Consider the following 21,309-nt stretch of genomic DNA (forward strand, 5'->3'; position numbering starts at 1 on the left):
ATCTAATGGGGAGAATTTGTCTATTACAAACTAAGAAGAACAAAAAGAGAATTTTACCTTGGTATTTTTACTTTTATCTGGCATCATGTTCATAGATTTGATAGAAGTCTTCTTTAAAGCAGTTGATTCAGTGTGATGATGCTGGAGTATTTTTGCAGTTACATTCAAAACCTACTGACATTTGTGACTGTTGCAAAATATGTATAAAAATTAGCAACTTTATTTCCCATTTGTTCTTCAGTTTTTAGGTAATTTGATTTAGAAACTTTTGTAGTTTGGGAAATGTATTTTGTTATGCAAGTATATCTATTTTTAAAAAAAAACTGCCTAAAACTTAGCCAAAATGCCAGAGACATGAACAGAAACATTAACAGCAAATTTAAAGATTTCCTCATAATAAATTTCTTTCCCTGTTTTGGTTGTTACATTAATACAGTTACCTCCTTTGAATTAGCCTGATTGTTATAAGCATTGAAGACTGTACAATTAAACATAGTACTGTATGAAGAACAATTCAGCAAATTATTGGAGTTTGCTTGACTTGCTTTGCTGGATGAGTCATGGAGAGCCCTCTAGTACATTAGTGGTCTCCTTACAAAAGAATTGAAACTTTAAGCTGGAGATAAAAAGGAAGAAGGTGGATGGAAAAAGAAAGTCTCTGGATGAAGGAGAATGGAAAAGTTCAGAACCAGTACAAGCCAAGATATTGCAACAACATTGCAGGACATCAGTATTTTTTCTGCTGGAAAGCGTGTTCTTCATTTGCATTGAATAAAAAGCCCTCAAGTATTTCTTGCCTTGTTGTCAGATGGCAAATTATCAATTTTGATACCAGGAATATTCCCAAAATTCATGACTTTTTTTGCAGTATTCTGGTATACAATGTTTTTGTATTTCTTTGTCTTAGCAAATCTATATCCCAACACTACTAAAATCGACTGTATAGCAATTTCTCACATTGGTGTTTATGGGCCCTTTTGTTAACTGGTTACCAGCGCTTCCACATTACAACAGTCATCACAATACAGGAAATACTTCATGAAGTGGAATGGCCTTATGTTATGAAAGAAACCATATCAATCCAAGCTGTTGTTAGTTGAGATTTCCTTTCCATTTAATGCACTTACATTTTTTTATTGACCATCCGTATCCGACAGAATTAGTTTGACAAGTTTCAAACAACAGACTTTGGTTAATCAGATCACTAAAATAAATAGCACTTTCTTTATGTTACATGAAAAGATCCCAGCTTTTATAGTGTTATACTCTAGCTATAGGAACTAAAGGTGACAGGGAACATGTCTTAGTAGACTCCATTTGGTTTGGACCATCCTCTCCTTTGAATTAGGTTTCAAAATACCATTCCCAATTATAAGACAAAACATTATTTCACAGTGTAAACAACATATTGTGGGCATGTGCATTTACATGTACACACTTTCACTTTAATCATTTAGCTTATACTATGTCTGACTCTCAGAATACAGAGCTTTCTGTAGTCCTTTTCTTACTGCCACAGTTCCTTTGTGTCTTTTAATTCAGTACACTGAACCCAATAATTGATCCTGTGATGGAGTAGTTCAGCAGAGAGGTGCTCGGTCCAAATCAAGGGAATGAATAGCGCTCAAGGACATAACTTTCCCATAAAGCTACTAATAAAAAAAAAGTTAGTGTTAGAAAAATTAAATTATCACAAGCCTATTTCTAAAAATGAAACTTTGCACCAAATGGAGTAATTGGAATGTGTATCTCAGCACCTGAACCTCTGGTCACTAAGATATGCTGTACCTAGTAATGGAGCATATTGACCCACCAATGTACAATTCCAAAGTGACCAGAAGTGGATTAAAAGCTGAACTTCCTGATAAATTGTGGTCCTAATCTCAGCTGACTCTGCCGAAAAAGAGTTGACCATGATTGAAGCACTTCTTTCACAGAACTGTGAAGGTAAGAAAGAGATCGGAAGTGTCATCTTACGTCCATGTTGTCATTATTGTGCAATTTCTAAATGTTAGAGTAGCAAGCATTTGAATACTTTGCTGCTGAGGGATAACAGATGGTAAAGGGGTGAGAGAAAACCAGGATTCCAGATTTGATTGATCCCATCATCATGGATTGACCTCCAGAGGATATTTGTTAACACTCTCAAAGTTGAGCAGGACAAAAGCAAATACTGAACTGACTTGTTCAGCAGTTGGAGTGCTTCTAAAAGACTAGCATTCTGGAATTTGTTTTTGCCTGGACTATGTAAACTAAGAGCCACCTAGTGATCATGCTAGTATTATAATTTGTCTATGTTAAACTACAGTATTACAACTCTGCCCATTACATTACAGTGGTTGAAACATCAGTGCCCTTTTACCTGATACCTATTTCAGTTCTCATAATTACTTTATGATTCACTTTCAGCCTCTTGTAAATATTCTGTGTTGTTAAATCTCTTAGTACACTAGTTGTCAGTCAACATCTGAAACGTGAAAGATCAGCCCAGCAATAGAGCATACAGCTGATTTCTCAGACGTACATAAGCTTGATACAGAAGGTGCAGACCTCTGAAGAGAACTATGGTACAACAATTCATAGTGTTGAAGATCCACAGGAAATAAAGCAAAAGCTTGCAAACTGAACCAATTTACAATTAGTCTTCTATTGCAAGCCTTTTCAAAATTTTATCTTTTTGTATCTAGCAACAAGATTTATGTTGTAGATTGCAAAAAGATCTGCAACACACTAATTCTCTCAAGCAGGATTCAATATTATACAGTTTAGGCTGAGTGAGACCACTACAGAAAGATATTCAGACCTATCTTGTCATGTTGTGTTTAACAGCACACAGGTGACTAGCTGAATAAAAAATGTAGTTATAATCCCTTGGATATGGACAGTTGCTGGACTTTGTTTGGAAAGGTCAGCATCAGTGACATTTTCATATTTACAATTACCTCAAATATGGACAGATAGTCACTAAGAACAACCAAAAAATGCTTAATTTAAGTGAAATGAAATTGGGTGCTCCCTAATCTTATACTCTCCCAACCCAAGAACTCAAAATACAGTTCTCCATCAATTTACCACAGCTGATACAATTCAGTTTCAAATGCTACAAAGAGATGCAATTCAGACAATAGGCAGCATATTGAGACATACAAGTGGTTCTGCAGTTTAACAACATTGTACATAGTGATAATATGCTTGGACTCTAGCTTCATTCCATGCACTTTGTACCTCATCCCTCAGCATCTTGGTCCTATTATCAAGCAGGCACTGGACAAAGTTTTCACTTACCACTTGCTCCACATTGACCAGTGCAAATGCATATTATCTACAGTACAAGATTATTCTGATCAATTGTATCATTCAAGCCAACCTCTTGACAGTAAAATCACATTATAATCTTAAACCCAGTATTCATTTATCTGACTGTGTTACACAGAGAATGACAGACTTTTCAAATGTCATGGTGCAGTTATAATTCTGGTGTATCATGCTAAACTGAAAAGGACAAAGATTGTGACTCCTGAGTATTGACAGTAGAATTCAAAACCAAGTTTAAAAAGTGTCTGAAGTCAGTGTTTTTAATTCACAAATTTACAAATGTCTAATTTTTCTTTCCAGAGCCCTCATCTTCCAGCATGTTCCATGCCTGTTTTACTGTACACCACTCTTGAATAGTACTTTCTCCATCCTTTGCTTGTTTCTCCAACTCTTCCACGGACAAGGGTGTGACATCGTGCAAGTAATCTTTATCCAATGAGAAGTGAAAGCCAGATAGAGGCAAGGCAGACTTCATGCACATCTAAATAATAAATATTCAATGGAACTGGGTTGTACTCCCCCACAAGGCTTTCACATTAAATTGTGCACAGCTTTGAGGCAGCAGTCTCCTTTTTCTCTTCAACAGGTATTGCTGTATTGACAAACTCAAATTTGATGGAAAATTGATAAGAGAAAAAGTGACTATGCTAGATTCAGCCTTCTTTCCCAATAAGACGCCTTTCAAATGCCTTTTTTTTACTTCTTGTGAAGGAATTTCATTTTGCTACCTAAAAATGGACAAACATTTGATTAACTTTCACAACACAGAACGTGAACCCAAAACACACAAAATTAGCTAATATCGAGTTATGAAAGAAATGAAACTTTTAAATTTTTGATGAAGACAGTTGGTAAACCACAAAAATGTGAAAATCACAAATGACTGAAAAAAATTGATTTGAGTCTTTTTGATCAAGCCCTATCCCGTAAGCAAATGAAAATGCATTACCTAGGCCTCTAAGAAATCGGTTCATCCCTCTTTGTTCACTCCCAGGAAGAGATTCAAGGTAGTCCTGTGCTCTGACCTCAAATAACCCTGCAGATGACAAAAAAATAGTTATACTAGGTATAGGTATTAGTGTGTCAGACACTACCTGGGCGTTGAGAATGCTGAATATTTCAGAGTATGCATCTCAATACAAGTGTTGCAATATACACAGTTCCTTCTACTTTTTCTTGCTTCTTCACTTCCCACATAGGCATGTAGCTAAGGTTTATCTAATAATAACTGAAAGCTACGTTGTGGTGAGCATACCAAAGGCAAGTCCATATAATAAATATTCAATAGAATTAGTCTTATTGCCCATCCAGGACCTCTTCTGCTTACTCTATTAACCTTGTGTCTTAAGAGTAAATTATACTTGAATGGTTCATTGAATCTGACCTCACCTCAGAAACATGACCTTTGGCAGAATCATTACAGTTCTGGGTATACCCTGCCCACCCACAACCAACTGTAAAAGAACTTTACTCCATCAAACCTTTTGCAAAGAAGTTGCAAGATTGCCAACAAAAAATCCTTTGTAATGGTGGGTCCGGGTTTTGACCTGAGCTTATTTACCAAAGTGTTTTTCAAATATAGTGTTTGGGATTTAGGTTACCTTCTTTCACTGGGCATACCAACTGCTCATCCTATCTACTGCTGCTCCAACCCCAGGCCATAGGAGTGCCTGGCATTACAGGTACGTCACAAATTTACATTGTCATTGTCAGAAGGTCATTGTAATTCTAGTAACCATCTGTCGCTGAGACACTTGTCATGGAGGTTAGCTGCTATTGACTGAGCAAATGTTTTTTGCAGTCCAATTAAAGGAAACCTTCCAAATAGTCATTATTTGTCTATTTATCTCTGCACCAAAAGCACCATTTTTGAGCTAAACCAAGACAAGGAGGTTACTCTTGTACTGAACTAGGGTGTGGCAAATGGCAGAAACAACTGAGTACAAACTAGGAAGACAGCAGGCATTACAAGAAGGAGGCTAAGACACTATGCAGGACGAAATCTTAACACCATGAAAGTGAACACTGTATATAACTTCTTTCCAATAAAATCTTGATATAAGTATCCTATTTTCAGTAACAGACTAATTTATTTCAGATAGTTTGAAGAAGGATTGAATGCATTTTATTAAATGTTTCCATAAGGCCAGTATTTATATGTTATGATCATATTATTTGTTCTTACATGTAACATGGTTAACTGACAAAATACATGATTGAGTTTAAAAAGGTTGTGAGAGAGGAGGAGGCAATATTGTGACTAGTGTTTTCACCTTTCACCCCAAGTTTTCTAAGTTCTCGATCTTGAATGAATCCACCAAACATTTGTGTCTCCATGAAAACCTCCAGAAACCGTCGGACACTTTTTGACGTGATAGACTTGCGAAATGCCTCCCATAGGAATATTTTTTCATCTTTCTCATTGGAAGTCATATACAAAGAGTAGTGACCGACTATTTCCACAAAAAAACGGACGAAGGTTTCAGACACCACACTATTAAGAGAGCCAGGATCTATGAAGAGAAATGATCAGAAACCACAGTATTCATTTTGATAGGAAGGCTTGGATGAGTCCACAACAACAATATGCCATTTGCAAGTGCGTAAGTATTTATGTATGTTTCCCTATTGTTACAATTCATGCAGAGTCTGAGAACTTTAAGCCAATTACTGTAAATCCAATAACTTTTTAAAAGATCACAAATCTCTTCAAATTTTTAGACAATTATGGTAACACTACTCTGAGCAAGAACTGAGGCGTTTATTTCAGTGTAGTAAATAGCATTTATACCTCATTTATATGTACCTGCTATATTAAATATAAGTTATACATTAACATGACTGGAATAGGGTTATGAGACTGACTAATTTGTTAAGAAATGGTTTGGATTTTACTGAGTAAAACCATAAGATTTCATGATTTTGAACAAAGAACAATAAATCTAACTATACAAATTACAACAATGTAATACAACCTAATATATACTGCTACATTCTAAACTATTCTAAGAACCCATAGATCAATCAAATAGCAAATCTGGCCAAGACAGATTGCACAGATTTCTCCCTAATAACTGATGGGTTGCTGACACCATGGGTCAATAAAACTTTACAAGAGATTCCAATTCATCACTATTGAAGATTTAGCTTTAGCGTTTCCTCAAAAGCTATTCTGTTATACGCTGCCTCAATGAGGCTCACATTCTGGTAGTTCACTCTCCCATTCAGGACTCTACTGCCTTAGATTCCAGAAACTGCTCACCAGTACCTACTCATAGGCACAATTTCAACTTGTCTGCAGCCCTCCTCCACACTGGTACTGTCCCTGCATTTCTCCAAGCCCTACTCTTGTGCACAAAACAAATACTGCTTTGGGCTGCCTTTCCCTTTTTCAGCAGTACTGATCTGTTCAATGCACATGGTTTTCCCACAGATCCAAGGCTTTTCCTAAGCCCCAATAGAAACAGTTGCACCGATTAGCTTCCTGGACTTGTCCACATCCGTTCCATGTGGAGCCTGCCACAGCAGTACCTTTTTGGGATGCAATTTCTATGTATATGACAGAATTCCAGCCTGAGGGTGGTAACCTTCTCACCAGACCTCCTCTATCCAGTTGCCTGAAAATGACTGTTCAGTTGCCCTTGAACTGTTTTGAGTCACCTATTGAAAATCTCTCAACAAGATCCATCCTTGCTTCTCAGCAGTTTTAATGTAACTAATATTTTGAACAGTTAAATATAATATTGTTAGATTTTTCTGTTTCCTAAATGTTATAACGTTCAGAAGTTGCTGGCATGCACTGTATGTAATAGACAGAACAAAGAAAGTCTGTTGTGATGAAATCCTGTATGATTGCTATCACTTTGCTTTTGGTTGGATCCTTGTCCTTCAGTTGGCTGTTTATATATAGTGATAATATTCAAACGTACTTCATTGGCTATAAAATACAATGGGGTGTCATAAGGTTATGATCACATTATACAAATGAGTCAATATGTCTTGTTGCCACATCCAGCAATCTAAGTACAGTGATGTTAGTTATTGCTCACTCCCCAAAGTTGCTACATTACCATCTATTGAATAAATAAAAGGTAGTCTTTGATCCACAAAGCGCAAGGACATAACTCTTGGTATTTGAACATGAGAGAAATACAGGATAGTTGTTCCAGCATGCACAGCACTGTGGGGATCCTGGTCTAAACTTGAGATTATGCTTCCAACAAGGTCAAACGAGTTGGTATCTTATTGCCTGTGCCAGTAGACTAAGCCTTTTAATTTCTGTTTATTCTTTTACTGTTGATCCTCACTAAGTTTGCAGTCAGGTGCCATTGAATTACTGTAAACACATTAGAAGAAATAACCACAGAGAATGCTGGAGAAACTCAGTGGGTCTGGCAGCATCTGTAGAAAGAGAAACAGTCTGGCATGACTCTTCGTCTGAAGAAATAATTCTACCAGATTGGCTGAGTTTCTGCAGCATTCTGTGTTTGCTTCAGATATCCTGCATCTCCAGTATTTTGTTTTCATTAGAAGAAAGGCTGCCTGATTCACTGATGCCCTTACTATCCAGGAGAGAGTCCTCCTCTTCTTGACTGGCCAACTCATTCCGCATTTCTAGGACATGCTCAAGTGCCACCTGAAGTTTGCGTGGTAGAATGGTATCTTCATCATCCACCTGAACAAACAAAGAAATAAGCAGTGAGCAGCAGGTACATGAAACAGCTGTATGTGCTACCATTTAGGTCTGAGGCAGTGATGCCTTAAGTATCAGTGATATGACATATCAGTGGTTTGAATTCAGAAGAATGAGGGGAGATCTTATAGAAACATATAAGATTATGAAGGGAATAGGTAAGGTGGAGGCAGGGAAGTTGTTTCCGCTAGCAGGTGAAACTAGGACTAGAGGGCATCGCCTCAAAATAACAGGAAGCAGATGTGGGACTGAGGTCAGGAGGAACTTCTTCACCCAAAGGGTTGTGAACCTGTGGAATTCCCCACCCAGTGAAGCGGTTGAAGCTACCTCACTGAATATATTTAAGGCAAGGCTAGATAAATTTTTGAACAGTAAAGGAATTAAGGGTTATGGTGTGGGGACAGGTAAGTGGAGCTGAGTCTCAAAAAGATCAGCCATGATCTTATTAAATGGCGGGGCAGGCTCGAGGGGCCAGATGGCCCACTCCTGCTCCTAGTTCTTACATTCTTATATTCTTATGACCACAGCAATAACATTGAGTTGGCAGCAATGCATCATGCAGTTCTGAGCATTATCAAATATCTTTCAGCAGCATCAAAATATTTTGTGTCACCACTGAAAGAAGGAATGCTGCGATGTTCTCCCTATGTCCTGGCCAGCACTTATTTCTCAATCAGCACAATCAGAAACCAGATAAATTAGTCATTCATTTCACTGCTTTTAGAAGCATCTTTCTCCGTTCAAATTGGTTGTTATATTTGCCTTCAAAATAGCAGTAAATACAATTCATTAGTTATTAAATGTTTTTTGAATATTCTTAAGATGAATAAGGAACTAACTAAACACAGCAGTCTCTGCTTCTACTCTGTAAATAAATTTTGACTTTTTCCATTAGTGTTGAATATTGATAGACGTTGGCAAGCCACTTCAGATCTTTTGTGGTTTTTATTTGCATTGAGACTATCTCCTGTTTCATACATTTGCACACTGTTATAATTCTGCACTATATGCCAATATTAACAGGGGTGTGAAGGTCAGAGTTGGTGGAATACTTCATGGATTTCTTTTCAATTTCCTACTCGACCCAATTGTAGGAATGTGGACAGCTTTCTGCCACCTCTCATCACATCTGAAATAAATGTGGCACTCACCTGTCTGAGAAATTTGTTTGTCCCAAGATTAACCATCAGGACCTGCAAAAAGAAAAATAAAGCAGCTTCACTCCTTGACTCTGCTGATGACAGAATTTCCATTTTACCAGTCAATAATAATAATAATACTTTTGGCCATGACATGAGAGGACAACGACCAGCTCACATAATTCCTTAAAGTAGGAGAACTTTTTGCTGTTAGGCACAACCATCATGTAACAAATCTGACCATCCTAGGTAAAAAAAAAAACTGCTTTTTAAAATATTTGCTACTAACTTTCCAAAACATCTATTGTTCGTCACAGATTTGAAATCTTTAGTTTGCATCAGTGGTGCTAGCTGAGAGCAGAAATGAATGACGCCATTAACCTGTTACAGCAATTGCAGTATGAGTTTACATTCTGCGTTAACTGTGTACTGAAAAGCAAGGATTACATTATTAAATCTCCTTTCCTCAGCTCTGCAGAAGGCTCAAAGGGTAAAACCACTGCCCAATTGATCACAATGACCAGTGCTTTGCGATAGGTCTTATAAGTCAGGGGTGCAGTGTTGTGCTGTGGCAGCAGGCTGGAAGAGACTTTGGCTTCTGGATGTTTAGCCGAAGGCCCATTTTCTTACATGCCTTTGTAATACAGGCTGAGCTCAAAACAGTGTGTGCTATATTCCAAGTATTGCAGTGTGTTGATAGAAGTTGGGATGGTCCTGGTTCTGGACTGGAGGAGACTCAGGTTGAACAGTTTCCCACTTGTCCCGCAGGTTAACTCCTCAGCCATGGGAAGCTTCGTGGATATGGTTAAGAGTGTTATGGTTAGGAAGTTGGAGAAAAGCACTGATGCAATGATGCAGACTTGTTTGACCTTTGTTTGCACCCGTATGGAGTCTGTGCTGGATCTGTCAGTGAGGATCATGCCATTGTGCAGCACGTACAGAATAGTGATGAATTTCTGCAGGCATCCAAAGTTGAGAAGGATGTTCTATTGTCCCTCCACGATATAAGCACTGAAGGCTTTTGTGAGGTCGAAGAAAGCAATGTATGGAGGTTGGTGCTGCCGTCCGCACATTTTTTTGAATCTGTCTCACTATTAATGCAGTGGGAAACAGCAAAACCAGCAGTGGGGACATAAGTAGCAGAGAGGCAGCAAAAATGCATCAGAGTAGTAGCAGGAAAGATTGGCCTAACCAGAGCATGATAGAAGTTAGCTTCTTCTGCCATGTTTTCTACTCTTTTGACTCGATAATACAATATTCTTTTTGGGTTTGTTTATTGCTGTTACGTACTAGTTGAACATTCAAGTGAGAGTTTGCTAAAACTCCTAATTCTCATTCACTGTCTTCCTCAATTATGTATACACCAACTCTCAAATATACATATTGCTCATTTTTCATTCCTATGTGTTTTCAGTCAATGAGTCACCAGTCCTTACCTCTTCAAGTGGCAGATCCCTCAGCTTGGGCAAGGAGCTGGAGAGAAGTCCTATCAGAAATGGAGTGGGAGAGCAGGCTATGTCAATCATGGATGGAGGTAGTACAGGGATGTAAGTGTGCTGCCAGGCAAAAGGATACAAAAGTGCCATCACTGCATGGCAACACTTGGATAAGGTACTGCAAGAAAGAGAACAGGCCAGTTAGAAACTGCATTCAATAGTACTAGGCCACACAAATAACTGGTTTTTAAATACAATTTCATCCTCAAATCTGATTAACACAAAACCTGAATTCCAGAAAAACTCCCAGCGAACCAAATCTTCTGATCTTGAAATTGGCTGCTTGGAGAGAGGAAGGGCACGTGATTAGGCAGGTATGGTCAAAAGTAAACCCTGCTACCTTTTTGCTTCCACCAGAATTAAGCACCGGATGGGAAGACCCATGGTTGATCTTCCTGCCCTGCTGCTATTTGGGGTCCTTAATTGGACAATTAAAGAGCACTTGGGGTCTTAACCCATCATCATCACTGCCAGTGTTAGAGCGTAAACATTTGGGTTGGGGGTGCTGATGTGGCTGACATCATCAAACAGAGGTGAATTGGAGCTTGATCAAGTGTCTAGACATTTTGCAGTTGGCCAGGGTACTGCAGAGGCACCGCCTGCATTTGTTTCTGACTCACTCCCCTTGTGAGCTCCAACAGTCCACCACCAATTTCCCTTTTCTTTGTTCTGCATCCAAAGTGATCCTGTGACACCTTCCTAGAAGGAGCAACAAGGATCTCTCGCTGGATCTTCAACCAGCAAGAGCTGACCGATGATACAATATAGTTGCCCCTTATTTGAGTTGTACTGGTGTTTGTGTAGGATTGAAAATTATTGCAAAATATAACTTTTAACTTTACTGTAAATATCCACTTATAGTCATGGTAATTAATTTCACAGTTAATAAACTTCTGTAGATCTTATAGTATAAAGACAATATTACTAAAAACTTCATAAAAGCAAAGAAACTACTGAAAATGTAGGTTAACCCGAAATATAACATCCAGCAATGTTATTCTTTCACCTCTGCTTTCAAATCCAGCAGGCCAGTGGGTCAAAGTCATGCACCTGCTGGTTATAACAAAACATTGAGTGAGTTTGGGTTGTCTCAGCCCAATTCCCAATGGTTCTGGATGTCATATTTATCATGAATTAATACAAGACTCAGATATCATAGGATGGCTTGTGTGAAAAGGTCAAAAATGTCTCATTGGTACAATGAAGGATATTTGTGTTTGCGAAGCATTATTTGAGTGAGGTAGAGAGAAATCCAATAACATATAACCATGGTTATATTGTAGTTGGTGTTCATACAGAGTATCTGAAAGCAAATGTATTCTATTCTTGGCACTAATATGCATCAATTTAATAAGCACAAAAATATGCTCAAAATGATTCAGAAAATGTGTTGATATAAGCAATAAATTGTTATTCGAGTCATAATGAATTCAAGATTCAGGTTTTTGTAATCTTGGAAAAATATTTTACAGTGAGATGCATGAAAAATATTGAATTTTTTTAATGTTTCAATATCTTGATTAAGCAATAGCCTGAATTGTAAAATCAAATATGTCACAATCAGTATAATGCTATTCTATCTCCCACTATTTATGACGTTAAACCATCAAACTGTCATTGTCCTGCAACTGTGTAGACAGTGGCGCCAAACAGATGTGGAGTAGTCTCCTCTGACCTTTAGCAATCTCTATATTGGAGAGAATTCTGTGTTTTCCACCGCCACCCCCCCAACCTCTTTTACTGTCTTTCACTGAAATGCGTCATTAGAAGTGGGCAAGATTCCCAGTGAAAGACTGAGTTAAATGTGGTGTTTATACGACAAGACTTCAGGATGACGGACAGCCAGAGTATTGGAACAGCTGCTTCCCATTAGATTCTGGAACATCAGAATTTGTGAAGAGTGAACATGATTTGGCAGAACAAGACTCCTTTACCTCTCTCTGAGCTCAATCAGCCTGCCTCTTACAAAGGCATTTAAACAGAAAGGTGTGGGACATATATCAGGTCTGCTTAAAGTAGTAGACCCTCCCTCAGAATCTGTAGATTTAGTGAAATCAGGGGGGGGGATTTGGGGGAGCCCTCACAATGTGTTTATTGAATGTGAAAATTACGGAGTTTTCGGAGTTTTATGCTTCAATGGCTGGATAAGAACGGCAGCTGGTTTCAGACCATCTGACAATGGGATAACCACTACTCTCAGTCTGCAATGTTTTATGTATTTTCCTTTTCCAAATCACTCATTGTATCAATTGTAATTGGTTGTTTTTATTTATTGAACTTTTCACTTCATCTTTCTTTTAGTGGGTTGTGCTCTTCGATGCTACATCAAACTCCCTGATGTGTCCTGTTTCCAGTAGCCGACCATTAGAAATTGCAGTGAGACAGAATGGGGTTCATACAACAGAGCCTATGGGTTCAGTTGTTAATTTGTCCCCCAATCCAATTGTATTGAAGCACCACATTTGAGCAGAAAATCTTTGCACACTCTTGTCCAAGCATTTTGTTTTGAAGCTTTGGAAGGCAGCACCACTTTGGACAAGGAGTTTAAACATCAGCCTGCTACAGCTTGGAGGCATGGACTCAAATCTCAGTGCTGCAAAAACCAAGCAAACATCATTTTACCTAAATGCTCGTAGTATTTGTAACAAAGTAGATGAATTAATAGCACAAATCATCTTGAATGATTATGATGTGGGAGGCATCACAGAGACATGGTTGCAGGGAGTTCAGGACTGGCAGTTAAACATCCAAGGATTTACAACTTAGCGAAAAGATAGGGAGGTGGGCAGAGGGGGTGGAGTTGCCTTGTTAATTAATAATGAAAGTAAATCTATGGTATTGAATCAGATAGGGTCAGAGGATGTGGAGTCTGTGTGGGTGGAGTTGAGGAACCACAAAGGCAAAAAACCATAATGGGAGTTATGTACTGACCTCCTAACAGTGATCAGGACCAGGGGTGCAAGATGCACCAGGAAATAGATAGGGCATGTCAGAAAGGCAAGGTCACGGTGATCGGGGGGGACTTCAATAAGCAGGTGGACTGGGTGAATAATGTTGCCGGTGGATCCAAAGAAAGGGAATTCATGGAATGCTTACAGGATGGCTTTTTGGAACAGCTTGTGATGGAGCCCACAAGGGAGCCGGCTATTCTGGACTTAGTGCTATGTAATGTGCCAGACTTTATAAAAGATCTTAAAGTAAGGGAACACTTAGGAGGCAGCGCTCATAATATGGTGGAGTTCAGTCTGCAGTTTGAAAGAGAGAAGGCAAAATTAGATGTAATGGTGTTACAGTTAAATAAAGGTAATTACAGGGGCTTCAGAGAAGAACTGATGAAAATTGACTGGAAGCAGAGCCTAGCGGGAAGACAGTAGAGCAACAAGGGCAGGAGTTTCAGGGTGTAATTGAGGACACAGTACAGAGTTTCATCCCAAAGAAAAGAAAGATTATCGGGGAGGGGGGGGGGCTCGCATTAGACAGCCATGGCTGACAAAGGAAGTCAGGAAATGTATCAAAGAGAAAGAGACAGCCTATAAAGTGGCCAAGAGCACTGGGAATCAGAAGATTGGGAAGGTTACAGAAATAAACAGAGGATAACAAAGAGAGAAATAAGGAAGATGAGGATCAAATATGAAGGTAGGCTAGCCAGTAATATTAGAAATGACAGTAAAAGTTTCTTTCAATACATAAGAAACAAACGAGAGGCAAAAGTAGATATTGGCCTGCTCCAAATTGCTGGAAGGCTAGTGACGGGAGATAAGGAAATAGCTGAAGAACTTAATAAGTACTTTGCATCAGTCTTCACAGTGGAAGACTTGAGTAGTATGCCAACAATTAGGGAGAGTCGGGGGCAGAGTTGAGTATGGTAGGCATCACAAAAGAGAAAGTGCTAGAAAAGCTAAAAGGTCTAAAAATTGATAAATCTCCTGGCCCCGATGGACGACATCCTGGAGTTCTGAGGGAGGTGGCTGAGGAAATAGTGGAGGCTTTGGTTGTGATCTTTCAAAAGTCACTGGAGTCAGGGAACGTCCCAGATCATTGGAAAATCACTGTTGTAACCCCCTTGTTTAAGAAAGGATCAAGACAAAAAATGAAAAATTATAGGCCGGTTAGCCTAACCATGGCTGTTGGTAAAATTCTAGAATCCATTGTTAAGGATGAGATTTCTAAATTCTTGGAAGTGCAGGGTCGGATTAGAGCAAGTCAGCATGGATTTAGTAAGGGGAGGTTGTGCCTGACAAACCTGTTAGAATTCTTTGAAGAGGTAACAAGTAGGTTAGACCAGGGAAACCCAGTGGATGTTATCTATCTAGACTTCCAAAAGGCCTTTGATACGGTGCCTCATGGGAGGCTGCTGAGTAAAGTGAGGGCCCATGATGTTCGAGGTGAGCTACTGGCTTGGATTGAGGATTGGCTGTCTGACAGAAGGCAGAGAGTTGGGATAAAAGGCTCTTTTTCAGAATGGCAACCGGTGACAAGTGGTGTCCTGCAGGGTTCTGTGCTGGGGCCGCAGCTGTTCACTTTATATGTTAATGATCTGGATGAAGGGACTGGGGGCATTCTGGCAAAATTTGCCGATGATACGAAGAAGGTGGACAGGCAGGTAGTACTGAGGAGGTGGGGAAGCTGCAGAAAGATTTAGACAGTTTAGGAGAGTGATCCAGGAAATGGCTGATGAAATTCAACATGAGCAAATGCAAAGTTTTGCACTTTGGAAAACAGAATACAGGCATGGACTATTTTCTAAACGGTGAGAAAATTCATAAAGCTGAAGTACAAAGGGATCTGGGAGTGTTGGTCCAGGATTCTCTAAAAGTTAACTTGCAGGTAGTCCGTGATTAAGAAAGCGAATGTAATGTTATCGTTTATCTCAAGAGGGTTGGAATATAAAAGCAGTGATGTGCTTCTGAGGCTTTATAAAGCTCTAGTTAGGCCCCATTTAGAATACTGTGTCCAATTTTGGGCCCCACACCTCAGGAAGGACACACTAGCCCTGGAGCGTGTCCAGCGGAGATTCACACGGATGATCCCTGGAATGGTAGGTTTAACGTATGATGAACGGCTAACGATCCTGGGATTGTACTCATTAGAGTTTAGAAGGTTGAGGGGAAATCTAATAGAAACTTACAAGATAATGTATGGCTTAGAAAGGGTGGATGCTGGGAAGTTGTTTCCGTTAGGTAGGGAGACTAGGACCCGTGGGCACAGTCTTAGAATTAGAGGGGGTAAATTTAAAATGGAAATGAGGAGACATTTCTTCAGCCAGAGAGTAGTGGGCTGTGGAATTCATTGCCACGGAGCGCAGTGGAGGCCGGGACGTTAAATGTCTTCAAGACAGAGACTGATAAATTCTTGATCTCGTAATGAATTAAGGGCTACGGTGAGAGTGCGGCTAAGTGGAATTGAAATGCCCATCAGCCATGATTTAAATGGTGGAGTGGACTTGATGGGCCAAATGGCCTCACTTCCACTCCTATGTCTTACGGTCTTATGGTCGTATTTTGTAAGAAATCTTCACATCGCTGTACAGAAGTAATTACCAATATGTTATCAAAGGTAATTCAAAAGGTGGGGACTCATCTCTAGAAAACATGGAGGGGTGACATAATAAAATTATAGCGGTTCAATATGTGTTCCAATTGTGTTTCCAATTGTGATCATAATAACGGGCTGCAATCACTCATGGATGCAATAAGGATTCTAGGGGAGAATTAAGATGTGGAACTCACTACCACATGGAGTGCAGGAGAGAAGTTGATTAATGAAGGAGAATTCATGTAGGTATTTTTTGGAGAGAAGTAAAATGTCCAGGTTGATAGGGCAAGGTGGAAGGAAGCACGTGTGGAGCATAACGAGCTACTTAAAACCCTTTTCCACTAACCAGCTTACTTCACTGTCGTAAACACTGTGTACTTCAATCTGAGTCATACTTCTGTCATTTAGTTTATTCTGAGAATGTGATTCTATTTCATAATTAATTGCATTTTCAGTTTTTGTTTTATATTCTATTCTCTAACATGCGTCCTCTTTGAAGATGCAGAAGATCATTTTTGCAGATGTATCAGGAAGGAAAACAACAGCACACTATCACATTTGAAAGAAAAATCTCCCAATCCACTGTTAGTCATTGAGTTGCCTTTTTAAGACGGGGCAGGGTGAACATTTTTTTACTCAGACGTTTGTGTGACTTTGGAACTCTGCATCCGAAGGCAGTGGAGATGGGTCAATCAATATTTTTAAGGTGAGGATGGATTGATTCTAGCAAAAATCTAAGGTGGTAAATGGGGACATGAAATTTGAAACATGAACAGATTGGTTATGATTTTCTTGAATGGCGAATCAGGCTCAAGAAGCCAACTGCTCCTAATGTGTACATGTGTATTTCTCCAGAGCCAGCCCTGACTTCCAGATTAGGCAAAAGGAGAGTCCTAGCCTGCTGGTCATTAGTGTGTACTCATAATGTGACAAAAGGTTGATGTCTGAGCTCTGCTGAGTTTGCCGACTTTAGTCAGGGATCTTTAGTTGCAGTGGGATCCAGTGCCGCAGAGGAATCTTCTGGAGACTAGTCAGGGATCTCAGCTACCAGCCAGAGAGCTAGCTAGCGCTCCATACTGCCTCTTTCCAAGAATGCATAGTGTATCTTGTTCAACTCAGACACTGTATAGACCAGCATAATCTAGGATTGTTGCTGGATCCCAGGCCACATTGATGCTGGAAGTGGTGTGGAACAGGATGGCCAGCTTCAGGGACAGTGGTAATGGGAACTGCAGAGGCTGGAGAATCCGAGATAATAAAATGTGAGGCTGGATGAACACAGCAGGCCCAGCAGCATCTCAGGAGCACAAAAGCTGACGTTTTGGGCCTAGACCCTTCATCAGAGAGGGGGATGGGGTGAGGGTTCTCGAATAAATAGGGAGAGAGGGGGAGGCGGACAGAAGATGGAGTGAAAAGAAGATAGGTGGGGAGGTAGGGAGGGGATAGGTCAGTCCAGGGAAGACTGACAGGTCAAGGAGGTGGGATGAGGTTAGTAGGTAGGAGATGGAGGTGCGGCTTGGGGTGGGAGGAAGGGATGGGTGAGAGGAAGAACAGGTTAGGGAAGCAGAGACAGGTTGGACTGGTTTTGGGATGCAGTGGGTGGAGGAGAAGAGCTGGGCTGGTTGTGTGGTGCATTGGGGGGAGGGGACGAACTGGGCTGGTTTTGGGATGCGGTGAGGGTAGGGGAGATTTTGAGGCTGGTGAAGTCCACATTGATACCATTGGGCTGCAGCGTTCCCCTGCGGAATATGAGTTGCTGTTCCTGCAACCTTCGGGTGGCATCATTGTGGCACTGCAGGAGGCCCATGATGGACATGTCATCTAAAGAATGGGAGGGGGAGTGGAAATGGTTTGCGACTGGGAGGTGCAGTTGTTTATTGCGAACCGAGCGGAGGTGTTCTGCAAAGCCGTCCCCAAGCCTCCGCTTGGTTTCCCTAATGTAGAGGAAGCCACACTGGGTACAATGGATGCAGTATACCACATTGGCAGATGTGCAGGTGAACCTCTGCTTAATATGGAAAGTCATCTTGGGGCCTGGGATAGGGGTGAGGGAGGAGGTGTGGGGGCAAGTGTAGCATTTCCTGCAGTTGCAGGGGAAGGTTTCGGGTGTGGTGGGGTTGGGGGGCAGTGTGGAGCGAACGAGGGAGTCACGGAGAGAGTGGTCTCTCTGGAAAGCAGACAAGGGTGGGGATGGAAAAATGTCTTGGGTGGTGGGGTCGGATTGTAGATGGCGGAAGTCTTGGAGGATGATGCGTTGTATCCGGAGGTTGGTGGGGTGGTGTGTGAGAACGAGGGGGATCCTCTTTGGGCGGTTGTGGCGGGGACGGGGTGTGAGGGATGTGTTGCGGGAAATGCGGAAGACGCGGTCAAGGGCATCCTCGACCACTGTGGGGGGAAAGTTGCGGTCCTTGAAGAACTTGGACATTTGGGATGTGCAGGAGTGGAATGCCTCATCGTGGGAGCAGATGCGGCGGAGGCGGAGGAATTGGGAATAGGGGATGGAATTTTTGCAGGAGGGTGCGTGGGAGGAGGTGTATTCTAGGTAGCTGTGGGAGTCAGTGGGCTTGAAATGGACATCAGTTACAAGCTGGTTGCCTGAGATGGAGACTGAGAGGTCCAGGAAGGTGAGAGATGTGCTGAAGATGGCCCAGGTGAACTGAAGGTTGGGGTGGAAGGTGTTGGTGAAGTGTCTGAACTGTTCGAGCTCCTCTGGGGAGCAAGAGGCGGCACCGATACAGTCTTCAATGTAACGGAGGAAGAGGTGGGGTTTGGGGCCTGTGTAGGTGCGGAAGAGGGACTGTTCCACGTAACCTACAAAGAGGCAGGCATAGCTGGGGCCCATGCGGGTGCCCATGGCCACCCCCTTTGTCTGTAGGAAGTGGGAGGAATCAAAAGAGAAGTTGTTGAGGGTGAGGACGAGTTCGGCTAGGCGGATGAGGGTGTCGGTGGAAGGGGACTGGTCAGGCCTGCGGGACAGGAAGAAGCGGAGGGCCTTGAGGCCATCTGCATGCGGAATACAGGTGTGTAGGGACTGGACGTCCATGGTGAAAATGAAGTGTTGGGGGCCAGGGAATTGTAAGTCCTGGAGGAGGTGGAGGGTGTGGGTGGTGTCACGGACGTACACAGGCTCCAAACCCCACCTCTTCCTCCGTTACATTGATGACTGTATCGGCGCCGCCTCTTGCTCCCCAGAGGAGCTTGAACAGTTCATCCACTTCACCAACACCTTCCACCCCAACCTTCAGTTCACCTGGGCCATTTCCAGCATATCCCTCACCTTCCTGGACCTCTCAGTCTCCATCTCAGGCAACCAGCTTGTAACTGATGTCCATTTCAAGCCCACCGACTCCCACAGCTACCTAGAATACACCTCCTCCCACCCACCCTCCTGCAAAAACTCCATCTCCTATTCCCAATTCCTCCGCCTCATCTGCTCCCACGATGAGGCATTCCACTCCCACACATCCCAGATGTCCAAGTTCTTCAAGGACCACAACTTTCCCCCCACAGTGGTCGAGGACGCCCTTAACCGCGTCTCCCGCATTTCCCGCAACACATCCCTCACACCCCGTCCCCGCCACAACCGCCCAAAGAGGATCCCCCTCATTCTCACACACCACCCCACCAACCTCCGGATACAACGCATCATCCTCTGACACTTAGGCCATCTACAATCCGACCCCACCACCCTAGACATTTTTCCATCCCCACCCTTGTCTGCTTTCCAGAGAGACCACTCTCTCCATGACTCCCTTGTTCACTCCACACTGCCCTCCAACCCCACCACACCCGAAACCTTCCCCTGCAACCGCAGGAAATGCTACACTTGCCCCCACACCTCCTCCCTCACCCCTATCCCAGGCCCCAAGATGACTTTCCATATTATGCAGAGGTTCACCTGCACATCTGCCAATGTGGTATACTGCATCCATTGTACCCGGTGTGGCTTCCTCCACATTAGGGAAACCAAGCGGAGGCTTGGGAACCACTTTGCAGAACACCTCCGCTCGGTTCGCAATAAACAACTGCACCTCCCAGTCGCAAACCATTTCCACTCCCCCTCCCATTCTTTAGATGACATGTCCATCATGGGCCTCCTGCAGTGCCACAATGATGCCACCTGAAGGTTGCAGGAACAGCAACTCATATTCCGCTTGGGAACCCCACAGCCCAATGGTATCAATGTGGACTTCACCAGCCTCAAAATCTCCCCTACCCTCACCGCATCCCAAAACCAGCCCAGTTCGTCCCCTCCCCCCACTGCATCCCAAAACCAGTCCAACGTGTCTCTGCTTCCCTAACCTGTTCTTCCTCTCACCCATCCCTTCCTCCCACCCCAAGCCGCACCTCCATCTCCTACCTACTAACCTCATCCCACCTCCTTGACCTGTGCGTCTTCCCTGGACTGACCTATCCCCTCCCTACCTCCCCACCTATACTCTCCTCTCCACCTATCTTCTTTTCTCTTCATCTTCGGTCCGCTTCCCCCTCTCTCCCTATTTATTCCAGAACCCTCATCCCATCCCCCTCTCTGATGAAGGGTCTAGGCCTAAAACGTCAGCTTTTGTGCTCCTGAGATGCTGCTGGGCCTGCTGTGTTCATCCACCCTCACATTTTATTATTATTCAGGGACAGTGGTTTGACTTTCAGTGGGCTCTAGCTTCCCAATGCTTGTTCTCTTACTTAGGTACCAAGTGTCTGACAATGGGATCCTGAACCACAGGAGCTTGCAAGCAACCCTGAAGGAAGGGAGGACGTCCCAACAGTCACCCTCTCACCTACTTAAAAGACCCTATCTCCAGGCACCAAATAAGCCAAAGTTGGCAGCACAGACTTCAATCCAGAGACATAACTATAATGCATCCACTTAAAAGCTAATAATAATGAACACTTGTAAATGAACATGTGCTTGCTAACTTGATAGTGTAACTCGAATTAATTCGCAGTTCAGCCCATTAATGAGTCTACGCTGAGTTTCATTTCAACTTTAAATCTGGAAGCAACGTGACAGATCCGAAGACCTCTCGTTGAGACTCACATCATATGTCTCTCTGTGGTCTTTACTAATTGTAGGCTTTACGTGAATTGTATTTGAGTATAAAAGACTATCTTCCATTATTCATTGTCTTTA

The 21,309-nt window shown here is 42.0% G+C and overlaps 1 protein-coding gene across 8 annotated transcripts in view; it reads right to left on the minus strand.

Moving 5' to 3' along the window:
- Window positions 1-403: 403 nt before the first annotated feature.
- Window positions 404-21,309, minus strand: part of LOC125460808 (DENN domain-containing protein 2A-like) — a 134,344-nt gene continuing 113,438 nt past the window's right edge. For all 8 annotated transcript variants that reach the window (XM_048548803.2, XM_059652401.1, XM_048548806.2 and 5 more), the window contains 6 exons: window positions 10,584-10,761; window positions 9,160-9,201; window positions 7,879-7,990; window positions 5,589-5,828; window positions 4,265-4,351; window positions 404-4,043 (listed from right to left, as the gene is read on the minus strand). In XM_048548803.2, the coding sequence (XP_048404760.1) occupies window positions 4,012-4,043; window positions 4,265-4,351; window positions 5,589-5,828; window positions 7,879-7,990; window positions 9,160-9,201; window positions 10,584-10,761 (691 nt within the window). In that variant the 3' untranslated portion in view covers window positions 404-4,011. The remainder of the gene's footprint in view (window positions 4,044-4,264; window positions 4,352-5,588; window positions 5,829-7,878; window positions 7,991-9,159; window positions 9,202-10,583; window positions 10,762-21,309) is intronic.

The sequence above is a fragment of the Stegostoma tigrinum genome, chromosome 18 (assembly GCF_030684315.1).
Source record: "Stegostoma tigrinum isolate sSteTig4 chromosome 18, sSteTig4.hap1, whole genome shotgun sequence".
Taxonomy (NCBI): Eukaryota; Metazoa; Chordata; class Chondrichthyes; order Orectolobiformes; family Stegostomatidae; genus Stegostoma; species Stegostoma tigrinum.